General features: G+C 37.2%; 1 protein-coding gene across 1 annotated transcript in view; it reads right to left on the reverse strand.

Annotated features, from left to right (window-relative positions):
* LOC103194530 (olfactory receptor 8S1-like) overlaps positions 1 to 13,426 on the reverse strand; it is a 57,445-nt gene extending 44,019 nt beyond the window's left edge. Inside the window, exon 1 of the mRNA XM_042780541.1 lies at positions 12,967 to 13,426. Coding sequence (XP_042636475.1) covers positions 12,967 to 13,426 — 460 coding nt within the window. The remainder of the gene's footprint in view (positions 1 to 12,966) is intronic.
* Positions 13,427 to 18,646: the final 5,220 nt, after the last annotated feature.

The following is an 18,646-nucleotide window of genomic DNA, read 5'->3' on the forward strand; positions in this document are numbered from 1 at the left end:
CTCCCTTTAGCATCTCTTGTAAGGTTGGTCTGGTTTTAACAAATCCTCTTAATTTCTGCTTATCTGGAAATGTCCTAATTTCATACTTGAGGGACAATTTTGTTGGGTACATAATTCTTGATTGGAAATTTTTCTCTTTCAGGGTTTTATATATACCATCCCATTGTTTTCTCGCCTGCATGGTTTCTGTTGAGAAATCCAAGCTTAGTCTTATTGGTTGCCCCTTGTAGTTAACTTTTCATTTTTCCCATGCTGCTCTCATGATTCTTTCTTTGTCTTTGGTTTTGGTAGGTTTGATAGTGATATATCTGGGTGATTTTCTTTTGGGGTCTATCCTGTCTGGGGTTCGTTGGACTTACTGAATGGATATATTCTCATCTTTCATTGTACCGGAAAAATTCTCTTCCAACAAATCTTTGACAATTTTCTCTGTGGTTTTATTTTTCTCTTCCTGTTCTGGAATTCCAATTACACATAGGCTATTCCTTTTGATGGTATCCCACATGAACTGTTTTAATTTTGTTTTGATCTTTTTTTCTGATTGATCCCTTTCCAAAGAGGTGTTCAGGTATTTGCCTTCAATCTCCCTAATTCTGTCTTCCATTGATTCAATTCTGTTCTTTGTCCATTCAATGTCTTACCTATTTCTGAAAATTTAGTATTAATCTTCTGGATTTCTGTGTGTAGATTTTGTATTGTTTCTAATTTTTCATTTATTCTGTCATTTTGTTCTTGTATTGTGGAAGGAAGATGGGGCAATCTACTTCCGTAGTGATACTGCCTCAGAAACCCAAGGAGGGGTCGCTATGAGTCGGGTCCGACTCGATGGCACATAACAACAACAACATTGTCTTTTGAAATTGTTCTAGGGTTTTCTCCTTGATCTGCCTCTCAATTTGTTGAAGATACCTAAATATAATTCTCTTGAATTCCCTATCAGGGAGTTCCAGTGCTGCACTTCCTCAGGGATGTGTCTTGGGTCGGTATCTTGGTCCCTTGTTTCTCCTGCTTTATCTTGCTTCTTTGTGTGGACAGTGATGGTCTGTTGTCTCTGAGGCATTGCGATGTGTTTGTGTTTATATTTAATTAGTGATTGTATGTTGGAGTGACTTGCCCGTGATTTTCTTTCTCTTTGTTTTGTTTGGATGTTATCTAAGCAAGCAGGGTACTGTGCTGTGTTCCTCTATTCACTAGTTGACAGCACTTATACACTCACCACCTGTCTCCTTTCCTGTTATCAGCCTCTTGTATATCCCTGTTGACCTTGGCAAACAGAGCCTGTTCTTAGGTCCCTGGAATCCTAATGAGAATGCTGTCACTTTAAAATCCAAAATGATTGCCACTTGTAAAGATTCAAAATGGCTGCACCCTCAGTCACTCTAAATATTCAAAATGGCTGCCATGTGTAAACAACCAAAATGGCTGTGCCCTCCAGACAGCAGAAAATCAACAGCTCAGGTTGTCTCCCTCCTTACTGTTTCTCTACCTAGTCATAGGCCACCAGCGCAGTTGCCCCTGCAGCCCTTAGTGACCAGGGCTGATCTTTAGGTCAAGTCTAAGGTCCCAACACCCCCTGAAAATATTCACGCTGTCGGTCCTGTCAGAGTAGCTGAGAGTCCACAGCTCCGACTGTCTCTGTAATCACTGTTTTTGTTTGGGTTTTTCCACTAGCTGGTGCCTAATCCACTTCTGCATAGTTCCTTTCAAAGCTCAGGGCTCCAGGATTATCTTTTGTATCTCTGTCAATTGGTTTTTCTTTTGTTTGTTGAAGAGGGTCTGTGTCGCTTGTCTGCCTACAACTCCATCTTACTGGAAGTTCTGCTTGCAAGCTTTTAAGATCCCAGTTGCTACTTGCCAAAGTAGGATGTGGAACAATGTTTTTGTATAGTATGTTATGCCAATTGAGCTTGATGTCCCATGCAACTATGGTCGTGAGCCCACAGGTCCAACTACTTGCTCCCTCTGGGTAGCTGGCTGTGGCCAAGAAGTGACTACAATCTTGTCTCTTGTCAGCTCTTCTATATACTTAGGAATTTTTAAAGAACAATCAAATACACTTATAGAAACATTGTCTGCCAACCTTATACATGGTTTTGGGCACACTACCCCATGACTAGACATACCTAATAGTTCAGCCTGTCCACCCATCTGTCCACCCATATACCCATGTTTGCTTTCACTGACAATGCAGTACTGTATGTGCAAAAGGGTTCCTCTTTGTTCTTTGCACCTCCCATGCACCTCTCTATGTCTTCCTCTTCCTCAATGCCATTGTGTTGATCAGTCATATTTGGCACATTGCCCTTCTCTTCACTGAAGTCAATACTTGTCTCTACCTATCTAACAGTGTTCCCCCCTCCCCTCCCACCCTTGGTAACCAACAAAGAAATTTTTCTTCCATAGATAAACCTTTCCTTGATTTTTTACAGTAACAGTCTAACACAGTATTTGTCCTGCTGTGATTGACTTATTTCACTCAGCATAATATCCTCCAACTTCATCCACATTATGCAGTGTTTTGCAGAGTCTACATTATTCTTTAGGGTTGCATAGTATTCCATTGTGCATATGTATCATAGTTTGGTTATCCATTCTTCTGTTGATGGGCACCTAGGTTGTTTCCATCTTTTTGCTATTGTAAATAGTGCTGTGATGAACATGGATGTGCATATATCTGTTCTTGTCATGGCTCTTACTTCCTTAGGATATATACCTAGTAATGGAATGGCTGGGGCAAATGGTATTTCAAATTCCAACTTTTTAAGGAATTGCCATACTGCTTTCTACAGTGTTTATATCATTTTATAGTCCCTCCACCAGTGTATGATAGTTCCAATCTCTCCACATCCTCACCAACATTTGTTATTTTCTGTGTTGTTGAACTTTGCTACTAGTGCTGGGGCAAGATGGTATCTCATTGTTGTTTTGATTTGGATCTCTCTAATGGCTAATGATTGTGAGCATTTCTTCATATGTTTATTAGCTGCCTGATTATCCTTTTTGGTGAAGTGTCTATTTATGTCTTCTGCCCATTTTTTAATTGGGTTATTTGTCTTTTTGTTGTTGAGATGTTGGAGTTTTCTATAAATTCTAGAGATAAGTCTCTTATCAGATATGTCATTGGTGAATATTTTTTCCCAATCTGTAGGTTCTCTTTTAACTCTTTTGAAGAAGTCTTTGGAAGCACACAAAATTTAATTTTTAGAAGGTCCCATTCATCTAGTTTATCTTCTGCTCTTTGTGCATTTTGAGTTAAGCTTAATAGTCTATTTATGCCATGTATTAAAAACAAACAAACAACAAACAAACAAACAAAACTCACTGTTGTCAAGTCAGATCTGACTCATAGCGACCCCTCCTTGGGTTTCTGAAGCAGTATCACTACGGAAGGAGATTGCTCCATCTTCCTTCTGAGGAGTGGCTGGTGGATTTGAACCGCCAGCCTTCTGGTTAGCAGTCAAGTACCTTAGGCACTAAGCTACCAGAGCTCCTATGTATATACATATATGCCATATATTAGGGCCCTAAATTTGCCCCTAGTTTTTCCTTGAGGAACTTTTTGGTTTTAGGTTTCACATTTTAAGTCTTTGGTCTCTCTGGAGTCGGGTTTGTGTATGGTATGAGGTACAGAACTTTTTTCATTTTTCTGCAAATGGATATCCAGTTTTGCCAGCACCACTTGTTAAGCAGACATTCCCTTCCTCATTTAATGGATTTCAGCCCTTTGTCAAAGATTAGCTGGCCATAGGTCAATAGATCTATTCTGGGTTCTCAATTCTGTTCCATTGGTCTATGTATCTGTCATTATACCAATACCAGGCTGTTTCCACTGCTGTGGCTGTATAGTAGGTTTTAAGATCTGGGAGTATGAGACCTCCTACTTTGTTATTCTTCTTCAATAATGCTTTGCTTATCCAAGGTCTCTTTCCTTTCCATATAAAGTTGATGACTGGTTTTTCCATATCCTTAAAGAATGTTGATAGGACCTGCGTTGGGATTGCATTGAATGTATAGATTGCTTTGGGTAGAATTGACATTTTCACAATGTTCAATCTTCCTATCCATGAGCATCGTAGTTCAATTTCTTCTTTTGTTATGGGTCTGTTCAACTTTTCCACCTCATCTGTGTTAGATTATGTAAGTAGTGTGTTTCTTGAAATCTGACCATTTCTTCCAGATTTTCAAATTTCTTCGAGTATAGTTCTTCATAGTATTCTGATATTATCCTTTTAATTTCTTTTGGGTCTCTTGTGATGTCGACCATTTTGTTTCTTATTTGTATTTGTATTGTTGTTTGTATTCTCTCTCTCTTTTCCTTTGTTAAATTTGCCACTGGCTTGTCAATTTTATCAATCTTTTTTTAAAAAAACCAACTTCTAGTCTTGTTGATTTTTTCTACTGTCTTTCTATTTTCTGTTTCATTGATTTTTGCTTGAATCTTTATTATTTCGTCTATTCTGGTGACTATAGGCTTTCTTGCTGTTCTTTTTCTAAATGTTGGTTTAAAGTGTTGATTTTGTCTCTTTCTTCTTTTTTGATGTGTGCATTCATTGTTATAAATTGGCTTCTGATCACTGCTTCTACTGTGTCCCAAAGATTTTGGTATGTTGTGTTTTCATTCTTGTTTGATTCAAGGGATTTTTTAATTTAATTTTTTATTTCTTCTCTTACCCAGTTGTTCATAAGGAGGTGTTAGTCCTCTTTCATGTGTTTGCTCTTTTACTGTTCATCTTCCTATTGTTGATTTCTAATTTGATAGCATTGTGATTTGAGAAGATGGTTTGCAGTATTTCATTGTTTTTAAATCTATTAAGGCTTGCTTTATGGCCTAACATATGGTCTATCATGGAGAATGTTCCATGTGCAGTGGAAAAGAATGTACATTGTGCTGTTGTTGGGTGAAGTGCTCTGTGGGTGTCTATAAGGTCAAGTTGGTGGATTGCATTGTTTAGCTCTTCTGCATCTTTGTTAAGTTTCTTTCCAGTTGTTCTATCTTTCATTGAAAGTGGTGTATTAAAGTCTCCCACTATGACTTTGGAGTCATCTATTTGGTTTTTCAACTCTCTTAATGTCTGATTTATGTATTTTGGGTCCATAGATATTTATTATGGTTATATCTTCTTGTTCAATTGACCCTTTAATCATTATATAATGTCATTCCTTGTCTCATATGGTGGTTTTTGTCTTAAAGTCAATTCGATCAGAAATTAATATTGCCACTCCTGCACTTTTATGGTGGCCATTTGCTTGATATATCTTTTTCCAACCTTTGATTTTTAGTCTATTTTTGTCATTGTCTTAAGGTGTGTCTCTTGTAGACAACATATTGATGGGTTATGTTTTCTTATCCAGTCTGTGACTCTCTGTCTCTTGAGTGGTGCATTTAATCCATTGATATCCAGCGTAATTATTTACAAGTATGAATTGGTTGCTGTCATTTTGTTGTGTGTTTTTTCATGATGTTCCTGGTTTCTTTGTTCTGTATAATTTTCTCTGCTGAGCTATTATGCTTATGAATTGTGTTAGCATTTCCTTTATTGCTATTGTTTTAGTATTGCTAAATATTTGTGCTTGTCCTCTTTTTTATTGTGATAGGAAGGTTTAACATTTTTCTTTGAGGTTACCCTGTGATTTATAATTTTCTCACTGAGTTTAGAACAGTCCATTCTATCTTGCAGCTCTCTTGACTTCCTCACTGTTTAGAAGTTCTGTAACTACTTCCCCTTTTTTGGTTTGTAATTGTCCTCATTTACCAATTGATGTCTCTGGTTCCTTGTTCATATTATTGTAAGTTTATTTTACTTTGAATACTTCTATATTGGGTTGGTTTCTGGGTTATGTCATCATGTGTGTTAATCATTGGTTTTTGTCTGCTGTTGTTTGTTCTCTGTCCAAAGGACTCCTGTTAGTATCTCTTATAAGATTGGCCTGGTCTTAACAAATTCCCTTAATTTCTGTTTATCTCATAATGTCCCCATTTTGCCATTATATTTCGGTGACAGTTTTGCTGGGTTTATCATTCTTGGTTGGCAATTTTTTTTCTTCCAGGGTTTTATATATGTTATCCCATTGTCTTCTTATCTGCTTGGCTTCATTGGTTACCCTTTGTAGGCAACTTTTGTTTTTTCCCATGCTGCTTTCAGGATTCTTTCTTTGTTTATTTGCTTTGGTAGTTTTATTATGATATACCTTCATGATTTTCTTTTGAGGTCTATTCTGTTTGGGTTCATTGAACTTGAGTAGATGTCTGGTCTTTTAGCATATTAGGTAAATTTTATCCCCACAAATCTTTGAAAATCTTCTTTGTGGTTTTATTTGTCTCTTTCTGTTCTAGAATTCCAGGCACATGTAAGTTATTTCTCTTGATGGTGTCCTACATAAACCTTAGACTTTCTTCATTTTGTTTTGATCTTTTTTTTTTTTTTCTTTTTCTAATTAATCCCTCAACAAAGTATTATTGAGGGATACATCTTCAATTTCACTAATTCTGTCTTGCATTGATTCAGGTCTTCTCCTTTGCCCTTTTAATGTGCTATTTCTGAAATCTTTGCATTAATCTTCTGGAATTCTATTTGCTGTTTTTGCATGGTTTCTAATTATTCACTTAGTTTATCAGTTAGGTTTTGTATTGCTTTCCTAAATTCTTCTAGAGTTTTGTCTGTGTTTTCTTTGATTTGTCAGTGTTTTCCTTGATCTCTCTTTCAATCTAATGAAGATAACTAAATATAATTATTTTGAATTCCTTATTAAGTAGATCCAATGCCACTTCTTCCTCCCTCAGGCAAGTTTTCTGGCTCTGTATTCCAGTCCCTTGTTTGTGCTACTTTGTCTTGCTTCTTTGTGTGAACTGGGATTGTCAATTGTCTCCAAGACATTGTGATGTCATTATATTTATATTTAATTAATGATTGTATATGAGTGTAATTCATCCAGTGTCTTAGACTGGGTTCTCTAGAGAAGCAAAACCAGTAAAGCTTATATATATCAAAAGAGATATTTATTTTAGAAAAATGGTTCACATGGTATTATAGGCTGGCATGTCCCATGTTACTGGATCAAGCATCAAGCTGGAGGCTTTTCTCAACTCATGCAGCTGCAGGGGCTGACAAGCTCAAGGTTGGAAGGCAGTGTAACAGGTTGCTGAGTTTGGGAGATGATGAATCCATGATCATAAGGCTCAGAGAACATTTGCAGGCAGCATGACAGGATCCATATCCACAGAAGTTTCCCCAGTTTTCCAAGGATGTCCCTTTATATATTGGAAGCAGGCCACACCCCTAAGGAAACTCCCTTTCGAATGATTGGCTGCTGAAAGCATGTATATCAGATCTCATTACTGGAAGAACCACATCACAACTGCTTAAACCACTCATAATCATGGTCCAGCCAAGTCGACACACAACCCCAACTACCAAATTGATATACATACATGTGTGTGTGTGTTTGTGTTTCTGTGTGTGTGTATATAATTCCCTATTGATATTTTGATATTTCTGAGTGAGCAGGGCTGATGTGATACTTGGTTTGCTAGTTTTGTAGCATTTAGGCACTCGTAACCTATCTCTTGGTGGGTGTGAAGGAGGATACGAATGTTATGCAGATCTCTGTTAGCTGTTTGTGTAGAACAGTTGAGGGTGAGTTGGGCTGGTATTGGGTGCTATCTATCATTGATCAGTTGGTGCAGAAACCAGTGACAACCCTAGCCCAGTGGGTGAGGCTGCAGAAGATGTGTGTTTGACTGGGTTATGTAGGCACAGTTGTTTTCTAGTCATCAGCCAACAGCGGAGTTGCCCATGCAATCCTCGTCAAGTGGAGCTGATTCTTATTGGGTTGCTGCCCAGATCAGAATGCTACATAAAAATACTCAAGATAGCCATATCGTCAGGAGAGCCAACAGCCCACAGCATCTTTAATCTCCTTTTTACTGTTTTCACTCAGGTTCTTCTTCTAGTTGGTATTTTATCCACTTCTTTATCCAGCCCTTCAAAACTCAGGGTTCTAGATTATCTTCTGTACCAGTTTCAGTTGGTTTCTTGTTTCTTTATTGTAGAAGGTCTGTATAGCTTGTCTGTCTATTACACCATCTTGCCAGAAGTCAAGCTGTTCCCCACAGGTAACCACTATTCTGACTGTGTTAATCAATTATTAATTTTCCTGTCTTTATCTTCATATCACATGTACTCTTTGTGTCTGGCTTCTGTCATATATTATATATGAGATTTATCCATGTATTTTCCATGTTTTTTCCCCTAAAATTTCTATGTACCAATAACAGCATTCATTCTATTGTATGAATATACTATGTTTTCCAATCCATTCTCCAACAGATGGACATTTGGATTATTTACAGTTTTTGGCTGCTATGAATAAAGGTATTATGAACATTTTAGTCTTTGCTGGATATGTACATTCATTGCTCTTTGGTATAAACATAGGAATAGATCTAAGAGTAGATGTATGATTTTGATTTAGTAGATACTGTCAAACAGTTATCTAAAGTGGTTGAATAAATTTATACTCCAACTAGCAATGTATGTGAGTTTAAACATTTCACTTCCTCATCAAGAATTGTATATTTTCATTATATTTAATTTTAGTATCTAGAATGATTCCATCATGCAAAGTTCCAGGACAGGCTAAACTAACATGTTCCCTTTCTTTATCTTTGGTTTGTATTTATAAGACTACAATATCTAGAACCTCAGAAGCATGGAAAAAGCCTGAGGATGAAATCCAATACATAGGGAATGGCATAGCAGATGGATGGAAAAAGCCTAAATCATTGAGGATTCTATTATGCTGTTGAACCAATTTTGGAAACTTCTCTTTTGAGATCTCATATTAAGTCAATGATAACTTTCTGCAAAAAGAGTGTGCAAAAGGTCTGACCTCTAACTTCACAAGGTGGAGAGAAAAATGACCATCAGGAGCCCAAGGCTTATTCCTATGAGGCAGAGGTCACACATACCATCATCCTCCAAACTTTTTACCAATTATTGCCTCAATTGTTCCTCCTTTGACATTCTCTACTTCTTTGCTGGATTCAGTAATTCATTGCAATAGTCACACAGAACTCACAGACAATACTTATAGTTGTGGGGTTTATTAAGGAAGTAACAGGCTACAATTCAGGATCAGAAGTAACTAAAGATATAGGCACATTTCTCTCTTCCCCCAGCCTTTGCCCTGCTTATGCCAGTGTTATGAATCTATTTTAGCTTTGTCTGTAGGTACCTAAAGAGGCAACATATACTACCAGCAAGCCTCCTGCCCAAAGGCACTCAGCTTTCTTGTTCTGTGGGCTGGAAAGCCTGTTACTCTGTCTCATGCCAGTCTCTTAGTTCTGCTGCTTCTGCTGCTGCCATCTGAGCATAGGGTCTTGGGCCCAAGGATGCGCTTCACTCCTGGCTCTTCTCTCTTGATGGCAGTGAGATACCACTTTCTGCCTCGGGATGGCTCATTTTAGCAAGGTGGCAGAAATGACTAAGCCCTACATTAGGGTTCCATATACCTTATTTTCATGGTCGAACCCCCACAGGATACCATGTACCTTATTTATGTTATTAGCAAGCTATCCAATTTCTTTGGTGGGCCATCTTACATTTGTATAGTCCTACCCAGTAATCTGGCTAGAAGAGCCGTGTTAAGTAATTCACTGCACCACACTATCTTTATGGTGTATGTTACTTTTAATTACATTTTCTGTTATGTAAAGATGAAAGCCTGCCTAATGAATATATTCTCCATTTGTTTAAACATCTTTTATGTCATTTAGTTCAATTTGGTCATTTTATTTATATGAGTTCTAAGTACTTACTATTAAGTTTAATCCTGAGGATTTTATATCTATCATACTGTAGTGAATGGATTTTTCTACATGATATGTATATTTTAAAATTTAATAGCTGTTGTTGATATATAGAAAAACTAGCATGAATATCTTTAAATGTTCACCTTATTACACTCTCCTGGTATGTTAATAATTTTTCATTTCTAATAGAGTTTTCTAGGTAGATAATCAAATCACTTCCAAATATTGATAGAATCCTCCCACCCAAATTTAATACCCAATTTTATCCTCATCTATTTCCATTGGTAATAAATTATATATTTCCCTTAACTGATAGTAAGTACTTTCTTGCTATTTATTTTAACTGTAATTCCTCCAATGTGACATTTTATCATGAAGCATTTTATCATGATCATGAAGTGGTCAGATATTGTTCAGAGTTAATTTTTTTTTTTGGTTTCAAATGAAAAATCATTTGATCTTTGTTTATTAAACTTTCAGGTAGAAGTGGTTGTTGGACTTTATTTTATGCCATTTGAAACTCTATCAGAGTAAACATATGATTGTTCTCATTTAAACTACTGATTAGGTTATTATTATTGAAAGAATAATAGTTCCTGAGGAATCAAATCAGTAAGGTTTATTTGGTTATGAACTATTCTTCTTTCAGTATACTTTCAGATTCAATGGATTAATATTTTATTTAGGACTGTTGCCTATGTAATCATTAGAGGATTGTGAGCTTTGAATAAATGTTATTTTAACTTTGTAAGTGCATTGAAAAATTTTCATATTATCTGTCCCCTAGAAAAATATATATAACATAGGACTGTTTTGAATGTTAAAGTCTGGAATATGTCAACTGAAAGAGTCATCTCTGCCTGTAACTCCTTTGAAGTTAGTTTTTTGATATTACATTGTTTTTTAAACAAATCTAATGGATTATTTTCTTTTTGAGTTAAATTTTACTTGAAACTCAAACACAATCCTGCTACTCAAAATAATTGCTATAGACTCATAGTGTTGCCTGGTAATTTTTCTTATTTATATCAATGATGCTATTATTCTTTTCTTTTCTTTTCCTTGAATGTATTCTACAAAGTCCCATCAACTTTTATAGATCTTTTTGAATAGCCAAAGCTTAGATTTATTTCTTGATTCTATTTTCTAATATATTAATTTATGCTTTTGTTTATCTGAATAATTCTTTATCCTTGTCTTACATTTATTGTTATTGTCATCAGTTGATTCTGACTCACGGTGACCCCATTTGTGCAGAGTGGCACTGTTCCATAGAGTTATCAAGGTTATAAATTTTGGAAGCAGATCACCAGGACTTTCTCCAGAGATACAGCTAGGTGGGTTTGAACTGCCAATCTTTTAGCTGGTAGTCGAGCTCTTATCTGTTTGTATCATGCAGGAATTCCTTTTTACATTACGTTTTGTTTTGAATATTCAGAAACTGTAATTATTATTATTTTTATTTATTAATGAGTGCATTTAAGGGTAGAAATTCTATGCTGACTACTTCATTAGCAACATTTTTTAATTTTAGTATGCAGTGTTCCCATTTTATAATATTCTACATGTGGTTTCCCCATTTTGTTAACATAAGATGTTTTGGCAATGGTATTTATCATGGATTAAATTGTGGCTCCTTAAAATATGTGTCAGTTTGACTGGACCACAATTCTCAGTGGTTTGGTAGTTATATAATGATGTAATTTGACAGTTATGTAACAATCCCTATTATATGATCTGATGTGATAAGCCAATCAGTTGTAAGAGGATTAGGGTGGGCTACAACACCTTAATCCTGTCAGAGCCCTGATCTGATGTAAGGAGAGTTTCCCTGGGGTGTGGCCGACACTACCTTTTATCTTTTAAGAGGTAAAAGGAGAGAGAAGGGAGCAGAGAGAGAGGGAACAACTACCATAAAGAAAGAAGAGCCAGCAGTGTGTCCTTTGGACCAGGGGTCCTTGTGCTGGGAACCTCCTAGAACAAGGAGACACAGAGAAAGAAAACCTTCCCCTAGAGCCAGCATCCTGAATTCATACTTGTAGCCTCCTAAATTGTGAGAGAATAAATTTTTGTTGTTGAAGTCATCTGTTTGTGATATTTCTATTATAGCAGCACAGATAACTAAGACAGTATCTTAAAAATTTCCAAGAAAAAAAATCCAAGTGTTTGCAATTTGAAAACCTTTTTTTCAATAGAGATACTTTTAGTAAGTGTTAGAAGGGATAAAGGCAAAACAAAGACAATCATCCAGGATGAGGGAAGCCATCAACATGTACACTGTACAGAAAGCTTAATGGAGTCCCCATTTTGAAAATATTCAATTTCTGTTTAATGAATTTTTCCTTTGTTCTTAAGTTCTTTCTTTCTGAGACTCCATATGCTGAATCTCATAAAACAATCATCTCTGGATCTTACCTTTATCCCTGATTATTGTGTTGTCTTATTGATCCATTTTGAGGAAGATTGTCCTCATATTCTTTTCCCAATCAACAGAGCACAAAATTTCCAAATAGGGGGCAAAAGTCAAGAGCTTCTATCATGGAATAATTAGATTGGGTGTGTTCAGGCAAGCTCTGGACTCTTTCATGCATGTATTTGACACTATGTAGTGGAAGGGAGTGGAGACAAAAGAGCTAATGCAGAGATAACGCAATCTTTGCAATTTTGCTGTGTGACTATCTTTGTTCATTAGCTAAAATAGTACAGATATTTTTCCAGTGTTCTTTTCAAAGCTATCTTCACATCCTTATTCTTTAGGCTATAGATGAGGGGATTCAGCATGGGAGTGACCACACTGTACTGCAAGGAGACAAGCAAATCAAGGGAGGAACCAGAGGGGGGCATGAGATAGCGAACCAAAGCTGAACCAAAGAACAGGATCACTGCAAGGAGGTGGGAGGAACAAGTGGAGAAGGCCTTTCTTCTTGTAGAGCTGATGCTCAGGATGGTGGAAATAATACAATAGTATGAAAAAAAGATAGGGAGAATGGTTACAAGCCCATGCAATAAAGTGGAACTGATCAGAATATTGATATTGATGGAAGTATCAGAGCAAGACAGAGGGAAGAGAGAGGGCAGCTCACAGGTGTAGTGCTGTATTTGTGTTTGGGCCTTACAGAAGTCCAAGTTATTAGCCAAGATCACAATGAGGATTGCATTGAGAGAGGCGAGGCCCCATGAAGTCAACACCATCTTCACACAGAGCTGGTTGCTCATCATCTGGCCATACAGCAGTGGGTGGCAAATGGCAGCATAGCGATCATAGGCCATCACTGAGAGCAGAAAGGCTTCAGTCCCTGCAGTGCTAAACACAAAGAAGACCTGAGCCAGGCAGCCCTCTACTGAGATGGTCTTCTTCTCAGACAAGAGGTCCCCAAGCAGCTTAGGTAGAGTGACAGAAGAGAAGCAGAGATCCAGGAATGACAGATTACCCAGGAAGAAATACATGGGGGTGTGGAGGTGTGAATCAGTCCCGATCACCAGCAGCATCATCAGGTTCCCCATCAGAGTCAGGAAGTAGACCACCAAGAAGAGCACAAAGAGCAGAGCTTCGATGTAGGGGTCAGTAGACAACCCAAGGAGGATGAACTCAGTGACAGTGCTGTGATTCCTCATGATCAGATGAGGAAGAAAGCTCCTTGAAATAAAATAGGAAGAGGGGTGACATCTCTATTGACTTCCTATCTCCTCAGGACATTAACCAATCTTCTTATACAACCTTCTGTGCCTGGGTTTTGTGCTCAGACATCTCAAAGCTGCCCTCACTATATCTCAGCAAGGTTTGTCCTTTGGTAGTTGTCAATTTTGAGTCACATTGTTCCTGTTCTTCAGAGAATGCTATACTTGTTTCACAAGGATTTACTGGAGAAATGAATATCTCTGGCTCATCTACATGTTTATTGTATTTACCTTACACTGGATGCTTCCTATAGTTCAGAAATCCTTAAAATAATTTTGTTTTAAAAATACATTATAGCATATATACTAACAATAATTGTTCAAAACCTTTCTAGTTTCCCAAATCATTATCATGAGTATTAGTTAGTTTAAAATTATCCAATGATTTCTAATATCCTAATGACATATTCAATTTTAATGGGACTTTTATGTGTGTATATGTGTACAGAATACTTTTCAATCACTATCTCTTTTTTTTCTTTGTGATGCATTTAAGGCAAAAGATCTTATCTTATACCCTGCTTTACAGAGAGATTTTGTTATATTATGGTGATAACAAGTACAAGAATCATGAAGTAAATTCCATTTTGTATAATTGTCATCCGGGAATCTAGGTTTTGTCCACAGTAATAAAGACAAATTTTCTTACTTTGACATTTAGAATTCTCACCAGTGTTCTGTTTTGGTCTGAGCCCATAGTAGCCTTCTAGATGTACCAATATTTTTAATTCTGTTATTTAGGGAGCCCTGTTCATGGCCCCTCTTGCCTTGCCAGCAATCTATTACATGTGATAGCTCATCAAGAGAAGCTTAAATTCTGATCATATGAACTAAGCATAGTGAATAATAAACAATATGAAGAGAAGATTTCAGAAGTTTCCTAGACAAGCCTTGCCCATACTGGTTGCTTCAAGATATTTTGGAATGAATAAAGGAGTGAAGGATATGTGTGGAAGTTCAGCCTGGACAAAGTGGCTTGAGGGATCCTAGCAGCTGGGGGACAACATTCAGAGCACAGGTACACAGAAGAGGACTCTGAACTGGGGAGAAGGACATCAGTGCTGGAAACAGAAGGAGACCAAAGGTCAAATTCATCCAAATGAGAGAGCTGTTCTCTCCCGTGCTTCCTCACACTATTCACACTGTCTCAGTGGTGACTACTAAAAACCAAATCAAACCCCCTGCCATCGAGTCGATGATTCCAACTCATATTGACCCATAAGGACAGAGTACAACTGCCCTATAAGGTTTCTAAAGCTGTAAATCTTTATGGAAGCAGACTGCCTCCTTTTTCTCCTGCAGAGTGGCTGGTGGGTTTGAACCACCAACCATTTGGTTAGCAGCCAATTGCTTTAACCACTACAACACCAGGGCTCTCTGTGATAATTACTAGAGGGTGGTTAAATTAAGTGAAAAACTTCACTGTAGTTCTCTTAACTGGAGGTCTGTGCAATGAGGGATAGAAATAGCTCCAACAGTCCAATGTCTATCTCTGATCTCTTAATTTCATTCCAGGTCTCAGCTTTCTGCAATCTCTTTGTATCCAGATCATGACAGGATTTATGCCCAGGCTGTAATACTTCCTGCTCCCAGTGTTATAAGAGGGAAGATAGACCTTTCTGAGAAGCTGTTTAAGGCAGCAGGGGGAACAGAGACATCAGTACCCCAATCAGGGAAGTAGATGATCTGCCAAAGAGTGGGAAATTTCCATATACATGTCAGGGAATAGGGAGGAGGATAGTAGTAGATTCAGGCTCTAGTGTGAATGAAGCAGCTATTAATTGGTAAGGAGTTTGAGTGGAGAATGCAAAGTAGAATAAAAACACATATAGGACTTTTGAAGAAAAATAGGGGGAGTAACAGAGAATTGTGGAGGATATTACCACACCTTTAAATTTTCTGGAGGAGGCATTTCCTGAATGTTCTGGCTTTTCCATGATGGGTGGATACATCAGAAGTAAGGTCTCCTCATAAGAAAACTTGTGTCACAAGAGTCTCTGAATCTCGCCATTGTTGTTGTTGTTGTTGTTGTTGTTATGTGCCGTCAAGTCGGCCCCGACTCATAGCGACCCCTCCTTAGGTTTCCGAGGCAGTATCACTACGGAAGTAGGATTGCCCAACCTTCCTTCCGAGGAGTGGCTGGTGGGTTTGAACCGCCAGCCGTTGAATCTCGCCATAGTGGATAGCTTTTCTCCTTGCTGTCAATGAGTACTGGACTATAGAATAGTTCAAGCTCTAGAAGACTTGAAGTGTCACAGAATCAGGATTATTCTTCTCAATACCTTAACATAGAGTAGAATCATTCTGCAATGCAGGTCACTATGGATAGACAAAAATAATTTCTTTAAAGAAAGTCATATTCTGAACAAATAGTATATATTTCGTTGAATCTGTCACTTGCTCTCAGGTTTAATAACCAGGCATTTCTTCCTTCATAGTCTCTGTAACTATAAATAATATGCTAAAAGCGTCATTTAAAGAAAGAACTTTTCAGTAGAGCCAATCAGAGGCTATCTGTGCTTGGGCAGCCACAGGTGGATTTTGGAACCCACGGGAAGCTGGGTCAATGCTGTATATTCCCTGAAGTCTCAGCCTGAAGCCTAGCTCTATGCTAGAAAGTTAAACTTGGTTAAGAGACACAATGAATTATCTCCAGGAAAAATTGAAGTTTCAGAATTAAGGCAATTAAAAAAAATTATTTTGATGTAAAACTAAAATTTTCCTCATAGTTGCAGAGGGTGGAAATGGCCCTTTAAGAATTCTCAGGGAACCTGGGCTATGACACATTATTAATCTACAGGTTATTTTCTAATATACACTTGAGTTTTTCTTACATTTTCAACAAAATTATTCATTATGATGTTTAAATGAGAGACAATACTCTGACCCTGAGAAAATAATTGGTCCTTGAGGTTTAGAGTTTTTATTTCCAAGATTAAAATGAATTTAAAAAGGGTTTATCAAAGAGTTACCCATCTTTCTGTTTGTTTTACTGAGGTGGCTTATGTGTTGCTATGACGCTGGAATTATGTCACCTGTATTTCAAATCCTAGCAGGGTCAACCATGGTGGACAGGTTTCAGCAGAGCTTCCAGACTAAGATAGATTAGGAAGAAAGACCTGGTGATCTGCTTCTGAAAATTAGCCACTGAAAAACCTTCTGGATCCCAAGAGAACATCGTCCAACTTGCTGCTTTGGACAGGTCATCAGGAGGGATCAATCACTAGAAAAGTACATCATGTTTGGTAAAGCCAAGGGCAGGCAAATCCTTGGGTAGATGGTTTGGCACAATAGCTGCAACAGTAGACTTGGACATGCCAAAGATTGTGAGGATGACACAGGACTGGGCAATGTTTCATTCTATTGTATATAATGTCATCATGAGTAAGATGACTTGATGTCTATCTGTCTATTGAGTATCATTAATCATCTATGTATCAATTATTTATCTATCACTCTCTTTGTTAAAGAGTTAATAATTCAAATGTACCTTGCGTTGTTAGTAATAATGAATGCAATAGGTTATTAAACTATCTAAGATAAGCATTTTTTTTTTCTTATCTGAGAGAAGAAAGTATCTTCAATACTATTTTCATTCCTTTTTTAAAATAACTTTATTTTGTTTTTGCTGAAAAAACACCCAGTGAAACATATACCAATTCGTTTCTGCACATGCCATATAGTGACATTGATTATTTTCTTTGGGTTGTGCAACCATCCTCACCCTCCTTTTCTGAGTTATTGCCTCCCAAGTAACTAACTGCCTTCTAAATTTCCTATCTAATCTTCTGAGTTGCTGTTATCAATTTGATGTCATGCAGATAATGCTTAAAAGAGCACACTGCTCAAGGCAGACATTCATTACTAATTAAGCTAGTAAAGCAAGGTTTTAAGCAGACTTCAGGGTATTTTAAGATTTAAAGACTATCTCAGGGCAGTAGTTTCAGGGGCTCATCGAAAATTTGAAATTCTGTTGTGCATTATCCCCCTTTTGATCAGGATTTATTTTATTTTCCAGAATCTTTGATCAAAATATTCAGTAATGGTACTTAGGCACCATCCCATTCTGGTTTCACACAAAGAAAGCAGTTGTTCATGGAGGCAATTAGCCATATATTCCACATACTCCTCCTATTCCTGACTCTCCTTCTTCCTCTGTTGCTCCAGGCCAATTGTAGCTTGTAGGTTGGATGTTCACTTGCAAGCTTTTAAGATCCTGGCACTACACAGCACACTAGGAAGTAGAGAAGCACTAAACACATGATTAGGCCAATGACCTGGGATGTCTCAGGAAACCATGACCCTACACCTCAAACAACCAAATCTTATGAGGTTTTTGGTTGTACATTAACAATCTCAGTAGCTACTCCCCCCTCCCTTTTTCATTGTTGTAAATATATCTATCACATAACTTTTTCCAATTCGTTTTTTTATAAGTTGTCAACTTTTTGACAGCAATTACAGTAATTGGCTGTGCCACCCTACCTTAAATTTCCCGTCACCCTTTCTTCCCTCTCTCCTTCCCCTGATAGCTACTAATAAACTTTGTTCTCTATACATTTTCCTTTTCTTGTCATTTTCAACTAGTGAAATTATACAATTTTTTGTCCTTTTGTGATTGACTTATTTCACTCACCATAATGTCTTCCAGCTCCATCCATACTGCAGCATGTATCAAGACTTCATTTCTCCTACTTCTTGAGTAGTATTCCATTGTATATATGTACAACATTTTGTTTACCCATTCATCTGTCGATGGGCATTTAGGTGGTTTCCACCTTTTGGTTATTGTAAATAGTGCTGCAATGAAACATTTGTGGACAAGTCTATTTGAGTCTCTGCTTTCAAGTCTTTTGGGTATATACCTAGGAGTGGAATTGCTGGGTCCTATGGTAGTTCTATTTTAGTTCTTTTCCACAACTGCTGTTTTCCACAACAACTACCATTTTGCATTTCTATCAGCAACAGATAAGTGTTCCAATTTCACTTCCTACCTCCTTGGAAGCATTTGTTATTTTATTATTATTATTATTATTATTTTCAATCTTAACCATCCTTGAGGGAGTAATGAATTTGCTCTGTAAACTTTCACCCAAATCACAATTAAAAAAAAAAAAAAAAAAAAAAAAGACCAAACTTAAGTAGTTGTAAACACTT

The sequence above is a fragment of the Orycteropus afer genome, unplaced genomic scaffold, assembly GCF_000298275.1.
Source record: "Orycteropus afer afer isolate SDZICR_OR568_19922 unplaced genomic scaffold, OryAfe1.0 scaffold00045, whole genome shotgun sequence".
NCBI lineage: Eukaryota > Metazoa > Chordata > Mammalia > Tubulidentata > Orycteropodidae > Orycteropus > Orycteropus afer.